We start from the raw sequence: 16,777 nt of genomic DNA, 5'->3' as shown, positions 1-16,777 counted from the left end.
GCTTGTGTGAAGGAGATGGTAGGCCCAAACTGTGCCACAGCTGTTTTTAATTATTTTATCACCTTGAACTCCAATGCCTGATATTGTCTCTTTTGTTCTGCTGGTCAATTATATCAACTACAGTAAAGCTAACATGTCAGATATATCTTGCCCATCCCTGCGAGCCTGATTCACAGTTCTTTCTAATGGCGATTGGCACATCTCAGAATCATCGCTCCTTTTCGCACCTGACTGACACTTTAACTCTTGTAGCTCATTAGTCAATTTCTGCAGCTTAATTTCCATCTCTAATTTATATACCGTCATGTCCATCTGGGCAGCATCTGCTGCATCAAAGGTGGAGCAGTAGGTGCATAGGGAGGCCAATCCTCATTGTAATATTTGGCAGCCCTTCCTTTTAAATCAGCTCCCTCCTCTGGGTCTAATTCATCATCAGAATCTCCAATTTCTTTTTTTCTGAGCTCTAAAAGGTATACGGGGTCTGATTTAAAGTTGAGAGGGCCTTTTTCTGTAAAAGCCCTCTCTGATAGGTGTTCTTGAATTTCTTCAAGCTGTTCCTGGGCAGCAGCTAATGCATGCAAGGTCTCTTTATTTATTTTATTATCAATAGCATCTTTTATAAGCTCCCACATGCAGAGAGTGTTAGGATCTGCCTGGGTGGTTCTCAAAACTTCTCCGACTATTTCCCAGGTTTTCTTATTCAAAGTTCCTTCTTGTGGGAACCATCGACAGCATGAATCTATTTGAGCCAAAAATCTTTCTAACATATGATTTGAAAACCCTGCTCCTTCCGCCTGAAGCAGCTCTTTTAGGCTGCGGACAAATGCCTGTTTAGAATTCTCCTGGCCCTTGTTTCATTATCACCCCCTAGGTGAAGTTGGCATCTGGTCAACACCTATTCAGCCTAGACTGTATTCACTAAAAACACACTTGGAACATGGCCTCCAAAAGATCACTAGTGCTAGTATCAAAGCTTGTTCATCACTTACCAAATTCTCCTTCAATAATCACAACTCTTCTAGGTACTGAGTATTTAGCAAGGTTCCCAACACCAAGCATGGTTTCCCTCCAACTAGAGAGCTGTTGGTTACTGCCAAGATATGCATGCCACTACTGTACCCTCAGGGTTATTGTGCCATCTTGGTCATTAATGTGGTTCATGAGCATCCATAGCTGGGTAGGTTGCCTCCCTCCTTTGGAAGCTTACATGCTGCCTTTTGATACCATGAAAGCTAGTCTTCAGGGAGGGGACATCCAGGTCAGCTCCAGCTCAGGGGTTTCTGGGCCTGTTTCTTAAGTGAATGTTGTCTTCAGCAGTAGGCATTTCCCTTCCACCTCTCTCCTACCAGTATTCTAACATTTAAAGATGAAGATCATAAGACTCAAACTAAACAGAGACTAATCTGCTTAAAAGCTATAAAATAAAGCCTCAGGAATATAGATTTTTAAATTTTATCCTTTCCAAGCTCCTCTTTTCTTTTTATTTCCATTTTATGTGCATTGATTTCTGCCTGAATGCATGTCTGTGTGAAGGTGTCAGATCTTGCACTTACAGTTGTGAGCTGCCATGTGGATTCTGGGTTTTGAACCCAGGTTCTCTAAAAGAGCAGTCAGTGCCCTCAACTGCTGAGCCATCTCTTCATCCCTACTTTTCTTTGTTTTTATGAGCCCTTGTTTCGTAAAATATTGTTAATTCAAGATATTAAAAAGTGTGTTCCTTTAGTCCATTTTCCCTTTTATTGGATTAAACACTTTCAGAAAAAAAAATGTTCCGAATTAAAAAAAAAATGGTGAACAACTGTTTCTGCTGAGACTGGATTGAGGAATGTAGGAGTAAACGGCAAAAATAAACTGGAGAAGAATTTCTCTCCTGTGCTATTCACTCCCCATAACTTCCCAGCTAGCGGGCCTTTGGGACACGGCTTACCAACAGGATGAGATGGGAGGTCAGCATTAGAATCTCAGGAATGGAGTGAATCTTCACCTTTAGTTTCACATAATTTATACCAGGCACAGTGTTGGGACTCAAAGGTTTGTGTAACAATCTGTAAACTCAGGACCTGTGGGTTATGTTCATGAGTCTCATGTTTGTCGCTTGGCATGAGTTAATCATGTTCACTGCCTGTGATTTGTTTAGCTTTTCTTGGTGAGGCTAGTGATACCAAATTACTTCCTGAGATAGGTTTTTTTTTTTTTTTTTTTTTTTTTTTTTTTTTTTTTTTTTTTTAAAGAAAGCAATAAATGCTCTAGATGCCTTGATAACCATAGCTTTTACAAGAACAGATGCAAAGACACAGGCTAAATGTTCTGCAAATGAACTATGAACTGAGAGCATGAGAATGAACAAATAGACACTCCTGAAACCTCTTTCAGATTATTAACTTTTTGAAACTTCTTGCTGAAACCACCAAAGTACCTTCACTCTCTAACAAGCTATTTGGCTCCCTTCTAACTCCTCATGTATTTCCCTACAGTGTTGGTAGTTGATAAGTAGAAAAAGAGCTAAAAGAGGTAAAACAGGAGGGATGAAATTTCAGTGTAGAAATCACCAGGATTAACTAGTTTTTTGTTTTCTGTGTGAAAGTATGATGCATAGTGCTGTATGCTGAGATGCAGCTCGGGGGCATGGGGCAGCTTTCCCACGAGAAAAGACTCACAGAGGTTAAGTGACCAGCTCCACATAAAGTGTGTAAGCAGTCTCTCTGACTTGAGAGCCCACATTCTCTATCTTTGCCTGTCCTGTTCTGAGAACAGCTGGATTTGTTTATTTATAAATCAATCAAACCTATCCCCAATTTTTTCAGAAGTCAGGCTGCTCCAAGGACACTCCTGGTGGCTATACGGGGCTGCACGCTAACATTTCCACACACTGCTACATGCCTGCTCCAGGTTCTTTACTAATCAGATTCTCTGGCATCCCAACCCAACCCCACCTCTCAACTTCAGCTTGCCAAAACCTAATCATACCTCATACTAGCATACATTTCCTTCCTGCCCTTATTACTGTAACGACTTGTGTCTTGGTTTCCAAGTTCAGATTCCTATGAGAAGCAACTGCTCAAATCACTCTCTTATACCAAGTCATAGGTCACTGGCCAGTTTATAGGAATTAATAAGTTGAGTGATAATGTAAGTGCCCAAACACTCAGGTGTAGCTGAGGACTGTCTAGAGACTAAACTTCCCTGAAAAATATGCTATTTCCCATCTATCATAAAACAAACCTGTCAGACAATGAGAATGCATACTGTCATCCCAGTACTTGAAAGGTGGAGGCAGAAGATCTGGAATTTATGACGGTCTTTGTCTGCATATCAAGTTTAAGGCCTGCCTGGCTACATGAGACCTTATCTTGAACAAACAAACAAACCAAAACACCAGCTTCCCCCAAACAAGGCCTACCTCTTTTATTTATTCTTTATCTGTTTCATAAAAGATACTGCCATTCTTCCTATCACTTGGAATAACATTTAATTTTGTTGGAAAAAAATCAATACTGAGAATAGCAAAATAGTCAGAATACGGAAGGATACACAGCCCTGATCATTGTGTTATACACTTATAATCCCAGTATTTGGGAGGCTGAGGCAAGGGGACTATAAATTTGAGACTACTCTGACTACAGAGCAAGTTTGATGCCAGCTTTGGCTTCCAGTGAGACCTTGCCTCTCAAACCAAATACTATAAAGAGATGGGGCTGGAGAGATGACTCAGCAGGTAAGAGCACTTACTACTCTTCCAGGGGACCTGAGTTCAGGTTGCAGCACCCACAACAGGCAACTGAGATCACCTGTAACTCCAGCTCCAGGGTATCCAATACCCTATTTGGCATCTAAGGGCATCTGTACACATTTCTGACGTGCACACACAGTCACACATTTTAAAAAAAAATAAAAGGAAATCACCTTAAATTCTCAAGGACCTTCTAGAGGCAGCCACAGCCAATTTTTGAAGTACTCTTCAGAAAGAAATGATTTCATTATACTAACATTTTACACACATTTAAATTTTAAACAAAAGCATAAATAGTATATCCTAAATGTACCTTATTTTCCTGGCAACAAATAGATATTTGGGACAATTCCATGTCAAAATACATAAATTATTTTTATTTTTAAAAACTAGCTTCATAGAAAGTTGTGAGTTTTGTCTTACCTTGTGTGTGGTACTAAGGTGAACCCAGGTTTTCATGGATTACCATCTATGTCTAGCACTGAGCTATGCCCAAGCCCTAACTTTTGTCATTTTCTATCCAGCCTTCCGGTTTATTCCCATGTCAGCTGCCTAATGCTGGGTTTTGTAGTCTCTCTCTCCATCTGGGTCTTTGTACTTGAGCTTTGACTTCCGGGTCAGCTTCTGTTGCTCCATGCACTGCCTCCTGGTAGTTCTCATTTCATCTTCCCTCTATTAACTCTTATGACTTGCTTTAAAAAAAAAAAAGCCAGATTAATATCTTCCTCAGTTCCAGTGGACTTCTAACATCAGAACCCTCTGGTGGCTGCCCATGTCCACAGTACCAAGTGTGAATCCTTCCTTAAGTGGTCTTTCTGGAGACCAGTCTACTGTGGAGCCACGCATACAAAATCTATTTAGACTTCTGCTCTGCTGCTCTCCACATGTGCCTCACCTCTTCTCTTGCCTGGGTGCTCTCTTTCCTGTTCAAACTCACTTGTCCTAAGACTATGGCTTCTCTCTCAGCTTGCTCTGGTATGCTCTTCTCAGGATGATTAGATCTCTTGTTCTTAACTTCTCATTTGGCATTCACTAAATTAATTTTTTCTGTCTTCTAAAACTATATACTTCTTAGGTAAAGGCACTCTTCTGAAACATTTTTGTATCTCACACACACACACACCACATAACCCTTTACACATACATACACACAGCACATAACCCTTCATGTTTTGAGTGTCTCAAAGGACATGTAGATTGAAAGAAGACCCAAATATATTTAGGATATTCTAGATTTTTTAAATACATTTGTTTATTTGTGTGGGGGAGGGGATGGTGCATGGAGGTCAATTTGATGAAAGTTCTTTTCTTGCAGAAAACAAACAGATCATCAGGCTTGGTAGAAAGCACTGAGCCATTTGATGGCCTCCCAGACAGATTTAGAAGAGGGAAACCTGGGAGGACAAAGCATATAAGGGTGGCCAAGAAAGGGCTATGGGAGGACGAATATGAACAATGGATATGGAATGCATGTGTGAAGAAACCATAACCAAATTCATTATCTTGTACAATTTCTAATTGTAAGAAAAGTCAGAAGTGGACTGGAGATGGCTCAGGGGTTAAGAGCGCTGGCTGCTCTTCCACAGGTCCTGAGTTCAATTCCTAGCAACTACATAGTGGCTCACAAACATCTGTATTGGGATCGATGCCCTCTTCTGGTTTGTCTGAAGACAGTAACAGTGTACTCATATACATAAAATAAATCTTACAAAAGAAAAAAAGTTAGAAAAAGTAGCTTGCTAATCATCAAGGAAAGCTAAGCCTTTTAAAAAATCAATGAACTTTTCAGACACACTTTAATTTTTACCTCACCTACACACAATGCCAAAAATAGCTGCTGGGAACTCAAGCAACCCTCAAGCATTGCGAGTTTTCTCATATGGAAAAAAAGATAACCTACAAATCGCTAGGGCAAATCAGACCCAGCCTGGTACCCACTGGACTGCCAATAGTTCCTACAAAGCGCATCCATACACCGTCTGCTAATCACTGACTGGTTTGTACAGTCTTTGGACATATCAAAAGTGTAGGTGGTCACAGTGGTCCTCGCTTGTGTTCCCAGCACCTGTGAGGCTGAGGCAGGAAGACCACCATGCATTCAGGCCAGCCTGGGTTACCAAATGAGACCCTGGCTCAGAGAATCCAAAATATAAAAAGACATAAATAAAAGTGAAAGCATTCTGCTATTTACCTATTTGTCACCTTCAGCCTGAATTCTTTTGCTCACATTCAGTGAAATTTAGCATGTGTAGTGGGTTAAATTACTAGAGACACTCCTTTCGACAATTTCTTTTAGAACTGAAAGTATTTCTTGAAATGTCTTGAGAGAAATGGGTAGGACTTATTAGATGGATCATTCTTTGTATTTGAAAGTGTAATTGTATATTGCTACTTGGCATTTGTTGTCTTCTATTTTCTTTTTAATTAATTTCATGGTCCGACCAAACATCAGTTTAGGAAATGTTTCCTGCATTGACATCTCCTATCTTAAGCAAATTTCTCGGCAACCTGTTCTGTGAAAACATGTTTTTTGTTTGTGGGTGTAGGTGACCACAGTCAGTCCATGGATCAAATCCCTTAGTTGTGCAACAGTACCACCGCAAACTCTCGTCTTTTCGAGAAGCAGTGTGTGTTTTTAGAGTCAAAGTAAAAGAACTTGCGTTCTAGTTCTGACTCTACATGAGTATGCTGTGGGGGTGGGGTGAGATTTGGGCAAATCATTTCTATTTATGAAAGGACAGATTGCATCAGCATGTTCTCTGCTAAGAGTCACAACTTCTATTCTACGAAAGAATGTCACTCATTCAATTCTGAAACCGTGAGGATTTAAAGATAGGAAGCTGTATTACCTTCCTCTTGGCAAAAAGGGTGTAATGTGAAGAACGTATTCCTAATTAAAAGCTTTCACTCACTGGGGTTACAATGTTTGCGAAGAGTAAGCCCTTTCACCGAAGAAACTTCTGGCTTCTCCTAGCCAAAGTGCCAAAGCCTTGGGTGACCCTCACCAATGCATAAGTCAGAAGAGCACCTACGGGCAGTGAAGGTGGAGAAGGCTCTACTACAGTTCCCAGCATACCTCTGTCCCACCCGGCTCCCAGCACTGCGGCAGGCGGGGTCGTGTAGTCCCAGCCCACGGCCGGCGGTGGCGCTGAAGCACTCTGGGAATCAGCTTTCCCTCTCCGCCAGACCCGGAGGCCGCAAGCCCCATCTGAAGTTTACTGTCTGACCCACTGGGCTTGGCCGGGCTTCCAGACGCAGGACTTCCACCACAACCCAACCTCAGCGCAGCGAGCGGCGAGCTCCCAGACACAGCCACGCCCCGGAAGCGGCTCCCAGCCACTCAGAGCAGAAGGGGGCGGGCCCGGGTGGCGAGCGGGGGCGGCTTGGTCTTCGCTCTTGGGGCGGGGCCGCCGTACGGGCCCGCGCGTCTGGGTGGCGGCGGGGGCGCGCCCGTGGGGAGAGGCGGCTGCGGCTGCTGGTGGGGGGTGGGGGGGGAGGCCGAACCGGGAAGGGGGCAGGGCGAACGGAGAGCCGTGTTCCTGAGGCGGCGGCGGCGGCAGCTCGGAGTGAGGAGGGCGGGGAAGGAGGATGGAGCAAGCTGGGGGTAGGGGCCGGCGCTAGCCCGCGGCTCGCCTGGTAGTGGAGAAAGCGGCGCTGCTCTTTAAGTTGCGCGGGGAGCCGGGCCGGTGCCGCCGCAGCCGCAGCCGCAGCCGCCTCGCGCGGCGGGGAGGGAGGGCGGCCGGAACGAGCCGGGAAAGACGGAGCGGGCGCTGCGGCGCGCGGGCGGGCGGCGGGGAGGACGCGGGAGGATGGAGCAAGTGGAGATCCTGAGGAGGTTCATCCAGAGGGTCCAGGCCATGAAGAGTCCGGACCACAATGGGGAGGACAACTTCGCCCGGGACTTCATGGTGAGTGTCCGTTCTTGCCGGCGCCTCGTGTCGCCAGCCGCCGAGCTTCCCTCGCCTCTCCCAGCCGGTCGGGGCTGCCAGCGCTTTGTGTGCGGTGCGAGGACGGGCGCGGGGCGCGCGCCCAGCCGCGAGCGCCGTCCGCGAGCTTGCGGGAGGCGAGGTCAGCTTCTTTTTTCCGCGGCCGGTGCTGCGCCCGCCCTGCCGGCCCGGGAGCGAAGGGAGCGGCCGCCGGGCCCAGCCCGCTCCGGCCCCGCCGCCCGCGACTACCTATTGTCTGCCCGGCCGGGCCGGGCGGCGGCGACTGGGGTGCGGGCTCGCCTTCCCACGCCTGCCTTCCCCGCCTGCCCCTCCGGGGAGGGTCGAGGCGACCTGTCTGGCTGCGGCCGGCAGAGCTCAAGGCTTGAGACTGACGGAGCATTAACTCGCTGGCTCCCCGTACTGATGCCGGCCTTGGTCCGAGTGGACGGCAGGACTACGCGGTGCCCGAGTTCACGGTTATTATCTCACCGCTTGCCAGAGGGTTGACCATAAGCAATCCCACGGTTTACCTGCTCTCTATTTATCTGGCCAGGTTTCTTTTCTTCCCGAGATCCAGGTTTGAGGTGGTTTGTGAGGCCGTGTGACTTTAGGTTGAAGGGGGTGGGGGTGGGGGTCAGTGTGGATGGGGGTTATCCTGAAGGAAGCTCACTCCGGACTTGAGGGGATATTGCAGAAGCCGGAGGGGATGTGACTATCACTTCCTATCCGGGGTGGGGGTGGGGAACTTGGGAACAATAGTCCTGGTCGGGTGGAGGCGACTGTATGGGCTGAAGCCCTGGACTGGGAGATAACCTTCCCGTCCCCTCTTTTCCGCCACCCCCCTTTCCGCCCTCTGCTTGTGTAGGCAGGCTTGAGTGAGTGGAGGTGAGAGTTAAAAGTCTAGTACGTGAAATTTCTCTAGGTGTGTAATTGGAAGGGGGGGGGTTTATCAATTTCGAAGGCGTGGGACCAGAAGCTGACTTCCTACATCACCCCCCTCCCCGCTCCTTTTATTTTTCTGTTGGACAATGTTCCCTCTAGGGTTGTTTCCCGGCTTTGGAGGCGGTGGTTGCGGCTGCTGCTCCTACGGATGTTGCGCAAGACTGGGGCGTTGTAAACCCTGGAGGTCTGGGGAATGGAAAAGGAAATGGGACTTTGGGAAGTCCTTCGCTCTTTAGCGGGGGTTGGGACTAACAACTGAGCTAGGGAAAAATTTGCTCTGGACAAGGTGCACGTCTAAGAATAATCAGTTCATCTGAAATTTGGTTATGAAAAACCATATGCGGTTGAGAGCTATAAAAGTGAGTGGCTACGAAATGTTAGCTAGTTTTTATTTCAAAGTGCAAATGAAGAGATTTTTAGTACTGAAGTGGGTTTTCACATTTTAAAGAGACTTTTGCCTAGTAAAACTTTAGTGTAAAAATTGTTAATGGCTTGAGAAGTAGACCGTTGGCCTTGCACAGTATTAGGAGTATTGTGGGGCTTTTTGACTTCCACCTTAAAAATTTATAAAAAAAGAAATTAGGAACAAGCTATAGTGAGGACTGAAAATGTAGATCAAAGTCCAATTATTCCTTATTTTAAATATTTTCTGATATTTAGATGTTTTGGAAAAGGTATTTTTCCCTCTTCTTACCATCGAATTTTGATTGGTTATTATCTTTTGAATGATATGATTTGCAAAAATTGGAAAAAGTCCTCTTTTTACTGGTCTGTAGTAAATGTAGAAGAAAATAGTTTATTTAGGGTATTTAGAGCTAATGGCTTTCTTGGTCATATAAGGGGCCATGTGGCCCTGGCTGTTTGTGGCATGCTTGTCATCTTGCTGGCGTGGACATATTCTGTCAAGGATCATTGTTTGATAATGCAGGCCATCCAGACAGGTGCCCAGTCCCTGCACTTTTGGACAGAGGATGTAGCCTTGGAGTTCATGCTTTGGAGATGAGTCAGGGATTCCTATTGGAGATGTCATTTCACAAAGACCAAATGTGTTCCCATTCTTCCATAATACCAAAGTATAGCTGGGTAGTTCTACATGAGAGATTTGATGACTAAAGCTATTCTTTTATAGGGCTTGCTTTTTTAATTTCCTGACTTGATAAGCAGTAGCTATAATTATGATTGTTGGCAGTTGCCTCGGCTTTTTTCCCTTGACTAGAAGGCTGGAAAGGAACTGTCTTCTGTCATGGAAAGAGAATCATAGATGAGCAGATAAATTCTAACTTGTTATTCTTAAATTCTGAAGTGGATTTAAATATCCATTTTAAGATCTCTTCATGTAGAATTGAGTCTTAAAAAGTAATATCACCACTACATATAACTGTTTCATTATAAAGTAATAGTTTCAAAATTGCAAACTGTAGAATATAATTATTAACAGTAATGGTATAATCAGTAATTCTTTATATTTGGGGAGATGGGTTGGGCTTCTGTAGTGGCCCTATTTTAAGGGTGGAGCTACTTCCATTATTCTTCCTGTACCTATGTTTGTAATGAGTCTGTGTCACAATAAGTACATATGTATGCCTTTGTAAGTAGTTGGAAGTTTTGTTTTGTTTCTGGGGGGCAGGGAGCTGAACTCTATGACCCAGGCTTGAACTGGTGGCAGCCCTGTCTCAGCCTCCCCAGTACTAGGATGAAAGGTATGAGCTGCCGTACCTGTGTTATGTATGTTCTTGTCTTTGGGGGTTTTTTTAAGCTTAGATTTTGGTGTCTTTTATTAATTATAGCTGCTTTCTAGGAATAATTTAAGCATGCCACAATGTGACTATTATAGTTAAACTATTTGCTTGTATTGCAATGTTTAGTCTATTGTATTTTTGTTATATACTTTGATTAACATGAATAAAGCCTCTACATTGTTTATTCCTAATGTATTTGTACAGGAAGTACTCAGAAGATACAAAACATATATGCTTACAACTTTAAAAAGTTACTTTATACAACTGTCAGTATAAATACATATTATAATTATCTTTATATTTAATGGTTTAAAAATTGTATCTTGTTTGCTTTGGTTTTTTTTTTTTTTTTTTTTTTTTTTTTTTTTTTTTTTTTTTCTCATTTTGGCTTTTTTGAGTCTGGATGGATTTCATACAGCCTAGGCCAGCTTTGAACTTGCTATGTATATTAAGCTGACCTTGTGCTTATTCTCTTGCCTCTACCACTCAGGTGCTAGGAATATTTGCCACTATTCCTGGCACGAATTTCTTGGTTACTATTGTTGATAGAAGATTTTCTGTCTGCACAGGCATGTGGTAGTCTTTTCATGTAATTCCAGCAGTCAGGAGATTGTGAGATTCAGATAAGCCTAGCTTATGTGAGAACTGAGATCCTGTCTTAAAGATGGACAGAGGGAGGAGAAAAGGAGTTAACTATAGTTTATTCTTGTCCTTGGCCAGTTGTACCTGTTCTCTCAGAAGGAGAAACATAGTCACCAGGGATTTGTAGCCAGCCACATTATGCTTGACATGCTAATTTTGCTAATAAGATAAACTAATTTATGACAGGACTGGAACTTGATTTTTATTCTCAACTTTCAGACTAAGATGATGGTCCGCATCAGTATTTCACAGTTATGTTTTGTCTCTTATTTTTATTTGTGTATATGGCTGTTTTACCTACATGTATGTCAGTGTATCACATGCATGTCTGATGTTCAGAAGATGGGGTCCATAACTCCCTGGAACTGGAGTTATAATTGAGAGTTGTCATTGGGTGCTGGAATGGAACCCAGGTCCTCTAGAATAGCCAGTGCCCTTAATGGAGCCTGAAACAACTCTCTAACCCTCAGAGTTAGGTTTTAGTCCATACCCATTCCCTGAAATTGACTGAGGAGAGGCAGCCTTGAACCATGTATTGAGGACCAGAAAACCAATATATAATGCAGACAGAAGGTGATGCCTGAGGCAGGTAGGTTTTGAACTGTGAGGAGAGGGTGGTGGTGGTGACTCCATTTTATTTTCCTCCTCCACTTGGTGAAGGGTCTTACTGTGTTTACTCTGTAGTATTCTGTAGGACCATAACGGTCATTGTACACTGATCCTTAGCAGGCATGCCCAGCCCTGACATTGCAATACCAAGTTGTCATCTATAAATTCACATTGGAAAACCATGCAGTTGAGTTAACAAAACAAAACCAAAAAAGCTCCAGAAAAATCTCATTATGTTTTAAATGAGTTTACAGTTTGGTGTTTGGCCACATTCTTCCTTACCCTGTTGTATATGTGGAAGCTACAGGCTGGAAATACCTTTTAGGGTCCCAGGGAAACATGAGGTTATTGAGCATAACAAATATGCTAGTTTACCATCCTTGTGGTCTTCCCTTCCTCACACCCTACCTTCCATCCTGCCTTTTAAGATTACTTACTGTAAGCCTTATCTTATTCAGATATGTTCTGGTAGAGAAACTGAAAGATACTACTCTGAATCTCTGTAGGGCAGGCAGTAGAATGTCTTAAGTAAGGTAGTTGTTTGACAAAAAGGGCTTTATCTGAATTAAGCCAGTAAAACTAGAGTATACACGGTGTATTTGAAGCCTCAAGCCCAGGGGAGTGGTGCACACTCATGGTTCCAGAGCTCAGAAGACTGAGGATCCTGAGTTGAAAGCTAGCCTGGGCTAAATAACCTGACTGGGGAAAAGGAGAGATGTCTTAATGTTTACTAGGTATGGACATGATATTGTGGCTTGGAATGCAATCCCTCAAGCTAGAAGGTACCATTTAGTACAGTGGGTGATAGAATAAGAAAAGAGACAAGTAGGGCTGATCAAATACGATTCTAGGAGAAAGTTTCAGAAGAGGAGTTTAGTCCCAGTTATGTTAAATGCCCATGAAGTGTCCGGTACAAGTATGGAGCATCATATAGGTAGCAGTCGTGAGTTTGGAGGAGGTGGTTGAGCATCCTGAGTGACTAAGCTGATTCAGGCTAGCATTATCTTGAATAGGGTAGACCTTAAAAATGTGTTGTGGTTGTTCCTGGGAAGGTGTGGTCAGGAGTAGAGGGACAGGAAAGGAACCAGGGATGTCTGAGAAGCCTGGGAGGGATTTGAGAGAGGAATTGTCAGTAGAGCTAAATCATAGTGCTTAAAGGCCTGGCACGGTGCAGCTGAGAAAGCACCCACTCTGTTTGACAGGTTTGCTATCTAGAAAAAAGCATTTTGGGGTTAGGATATAGAAGGAAGCCAGATTACAGTTCTTGGGAGAGAAAATAGGTGATGTATAGGTATAGTTGTCTTCTATCTAGTCTAACATTTTGAAACTAGATGGTAGAATCTGAAAAACAGACAAGTTTTCAGAGTGTTTTTCTACTATTTATTATCTATGCATTTATTTTCTTTTAAGGACAAATAAGTAAAACTCTGAAATCTTCAGATTTGGTGCTTGTATTTGGAATTTTAGAAAACATAAAGAGATACTGAAAGACTACAGAGATCTTAAGCTTCATAGACTAAAGAGGTATAAAATATTGTTTCAATATTGTGGCCTATGGGGTTTTTTAAAGTTAATAGCTTTACAAAGAAAAAAATGGTTCATTCAAAATGTATAGTTCACTAGTTTTTAGTATAGCAACAGAGTTCCACAATCAATTGCAGAACATCTTAAGCACCCCAAAAGAAACCCCATGTATGTTTGCGATCATTCCCCCTCTCAGTGCAGTGATCAGTTGCCCACCTTCCACCTTTGGAAACTTGACAGATCTGGACGGTCTGTTAAATGCAGTTGGAATATTTGTGACGACTGTCTTCCACAATGTTTTCTTTCCTTTGTGCTCTGCCCCCACTCCCACTCCCACCCCCACCCTGTTTTTGTTTGTTTGCTTTGGTGTCTGAATTTTGTCATCGTCGGTGTAGCCCCTGGTGTCCGAGTTAGGTATTGTCGTGTAGCCCCTGCTGGACAGGTGCAGGTGTCCTCTTCAGTCTCCCACAGCCACCAAACCTCGAGGGCATGCTTTTTAAGATTCATTCATGTTGCAGTGTGTGCTAATGGTACTTCATTCTGTTTATGACTGAAATATAATCTGTTATGTGGAGAGTGCATTTGATGTATTCATTAGTCTATTGAGGGTTATTTGGTTGTTTCCCCCTTTGGCCGCTATGAACAGTAATGCTACTGTGAATGTTTGTGTGTGACTTTGTGTGGGCCTAGGTTTCCAGTTCTCTTAGACTAAAAACAGAATGACTGGAATTGTTTAGCTGGTTGAGTTTCTTCCAAAACTGTATATTTAACACCCCCACATAATGAAATATATGTGAATCCCAGTTTACAATATCCTCATGTCTGTCTTTCTGGTTATTGTTCTTTGCAAGTATGAAATAGTATCTTGGATTAGCTTGCAAGATTTTGTGTCTGTAACTAGTTTTTGAAAACTAAAAATAGGAAATAGTTTTCAGTCCTTAAAATTGAGCTAATCTTCATGCTTAATGTAACTCATTTAGTCATTGCTTTCTTACCCATCTTTTGTATCCAGACAGACATACTTAAAATTTAAATTTCACAAGTGGCAGACAACCTTTTAATTTTCCAGATCTTTGAAACAGTGCACTAAAAATTTACCTAATGTGTTCATTTCCAAGAATGATTTACTACATTTGTTTTTAGAATATTGCTGGGTTATTTATTTATTTATTTATTTTATTTTTTTGTGTTGGACATTTAGTTTAGAAAGGTTTTGAAGGCCAGGCAGTGGTGGCGAATCACATCTTCTAATCTCAGCACTCAGAAGGCAGAAGCAGTCAGATCTCTGTGTTTGAGGACAGCCAGGGCTACACAGAGAAACCTTGTCTCAAAAGAAGAGACAATGTTTTAAAGTTTTGAAAGGATGAAAAAGAAAGACATTAACATTCAGATGAATTTAACTTTTATGCATTAAACGTGTTCATGTTTCTATACCACTCGTTTCATTAATCTCATAAACATTTACGTTCTGACTTTCCTCATTGAAAATCTCTAAGACTAGAGGCAGGCATGTCATTTTTAATCTGGCCCTCAGCCTTGACTGTAATGTAAGTGCTGTGGTCCACTGCATGTAGAAATTATAGTCAAGTTTACTGCTAGAAAGACAGATTTATTCATCAGCTGAATTTTTCAAAAGGTCGAAAAAGTTCATAGAAGTCTTAGACTATTATGAGAGCTGTTTCTCCCCTTTTCTACACACAGGTGTGTCACACAAATGTGGCAGTACTTTTATTAATCACTGAGAAAGAAAACATGATAAATAATCAGATTGGTCAATAAGATGGCTCTGGAGGTAAAGGCACCTTGCTGCTAACCTTAGGACCAGAGTTGAGTCCCTGGAACCCATTTGAAGGAAGCCGAGAACTGACTGTTCCACTTAAGCACTGTGGCATGCACATACATACATATGTTTATGGAAAGGTTAGCTCATATGGTTCTTACAGATGACCCAAGTTTAGTTCCCAGCACCCATATCAGGTGGCTCACATCTGCCTATAATAATTTCAGTTCCAAAGGATTCTCTCTGGACTCCTAGGGCCACCTGTATTCACATGTGAACACACTCACACACACATAAATAGATGAGTAAGAATTTTTCTAGATTTAAAAAAAAAAAAGCCAGACTGAGGTAAATAAGGATGCTTTGGTTTTTGCAGTTTCTTCTGCATAAATCTGATTCTGTGAATGCTGCTCAGTATGCTTAGAGATTCAGGGTTCATCTAGGTGGGACATACTCCATAAATCATGTACTGTTAAGGGTATTGCATTAATAAAGTACCAATTTCAACTTCTGGTTTTGGATATAATGAATAAAGTCTAGATAACTGTGTCCCTGTGGTTTCTTGTGAACTGGTGGGTGCTTGGCAAGTGAGTACAAAGTAGTTCTTGCTGTCTCCTTGCCTCCGGTGTCATCACTCAGTCTGTTCCATGGATTGTCCTCACTTTCCTAACATACTTGAAAGTGCTGTATCTTTAGGCTAAAGGGAACCATAGTAGTAAGATCAGGAGACATGCATTTAATCTCTTCCTTCTTTCTTTTAATACAGCCTTATAGAATGCATTAGAAGCATTTTTTTTTGTTTGTTTGTTTGATGGTTGTTGTTATTGTTATTTTGAGTATATTGGGACTCACTCTGTAGACCAGGCTGACCTCGAACTCACAGAGATCCACCTGCCTCTGCCTCCCAAGCATTGTGATCAAAGGCGTGCTCCACTACCACCTGGTACATGATTCATTTTTATTTTCTCTCTTTACCCTTATCTGGTCTACACAGGCTCTAGGACAGCCAGGATGACATAGAGAGACCTTGTCTCAAAAATAAGTAAACAAAATTTTTTGTTTGCTTATAACCAAAACTGGCCTCAAACCTGCAGTAGTCCTGTCTCAGCCTCTTCAGTGCTGGAATTACAAACTTTTACCCCCATACCCTGACAATTAAAAACTTAGAATCTTTACCTAAACTGTAGAAGGGGATGTGTACTTAACTTCCATTTTCTGGGATAAGTATATTAGTGTAGTTGACCTAGAGGCACTTGTTCTCCTCTGTAGAATTAGATATAGGGAAAGGGCCTTTGATTAGATTTGAGTTGAAAACGTGCTAAGGTAAGCAAAGTGATACGTATTTCTTCGACCACCACTCTTCCACAAAGACGCCGAACTCCAACATTTTTTGTATTCTTATAGTGGCTAAATTTTTTAGATTTATATAATTACTCACAATTATCTCTTCTGAAATCACAAAAAAAGCTTGTTTCCAGGTGTTTAATAGTACAGTGTGTATTATGTTGCTAGCTTGTAGTAGATGCAAGAAACAAGCAGTAGTTGGCTTTCAGAAGCTTTTCCTGGGACATGTGAGGTGGAGATCCTGTTACCTAGGGCTTTGGGGCTGTATATTACTCAACATTTCATGTAACAGCTATATAGTACAGGCTGGCCTGGAATTTGAGATAGCTTGCCTTGGCATTCCAAGTATGGGATTACAGACATGCACCGCCACTCCAGTTCAATAGTATTCTTGAAGCTAGTGATTTTTATGATATGTGAAGTCCTGCCTTCTCTCTCTGCCCACTTCTTGGTTAAGCTGATGTTTTCTTATTTACAGGTTTGGAAATTGAGCCAAGTAAGAGAGTACTTGAGTAGCACGTGTGAGGCCCTAGGTTGGTTC

At 42.6% G+C, this 16,777-nt stretch overlaps 2 protein-coding genes across 5 annotated transcripts in view; one reads left to right on the top strand and one right to left on the bottom strand.

The window, feature by feature from the left end:
* Positions 1 to 7,116, bottom strand: part of LOC117720487 (sperm motility kinase 4A-like) — a 45,432-nt gene extending 38,316 nt beyond the window's left edge. Inside the window, exons 1-2 of the mRNA XM_076913152.1 lie at positions 6,807 to 7,116; positions 4,154 to 4,422 (exon numbers count right to left, since the gene is read on the bottom strand). The gene's annotated coding sequence lies outside the window, so the exon portion shown is untranslated. The remainder of the gene's footprint in view (positions 1 to 4,153; positions 4,423 to 6,806) is intronic.
* Positions 7,117 to 7,378: 262 nt separating this feature from the next.
* The window catches only part of Ptpn12 (protein tyrosine phosphatase non-receptor type 12), a 70,538-nt gene continuing 61,139 nt past the window's right edge, over positions 7,379 to 16,777 (top strand). For 2 of the 4 annotated variants that reach the window (XM_034519538.2, XM_034519537.2), the window contains exon 1: positions 7,379 to 7,638. Coding sequence is in view for 1 of the 4 variants with exons in the window: in XM_034519537.2 (XP_034375428.1) it covers positions 7,540 to 7,638 (99 nt within the window). In the remaining 3 variants the exon portion in view is untranslated. The other 2 variants (XM_076913150.1, XM_076913149.1) reach the window with 1 other exon arrangement.

The sequence above is a fragment of the Arvicanthis niloticus genome, chromosome 15, assembly GCF_011762505.2.
Source record: "Arvicanthis niloticus isolate mArvNil1 chromosome 15, mArvNil1.pat.X, whole genome shotgun sequence".
Lineage (NCBI taxonomy): Eukaryota > Metazoa > Chordata > Mammalia > Rodentia > Muridae > Arvicanthis > Arvicanthis niloticus.
Note: the sequence above shows the minus strand (reverse complement) of the source record. Positions and strands in the feature narration are given on the sequence as shown.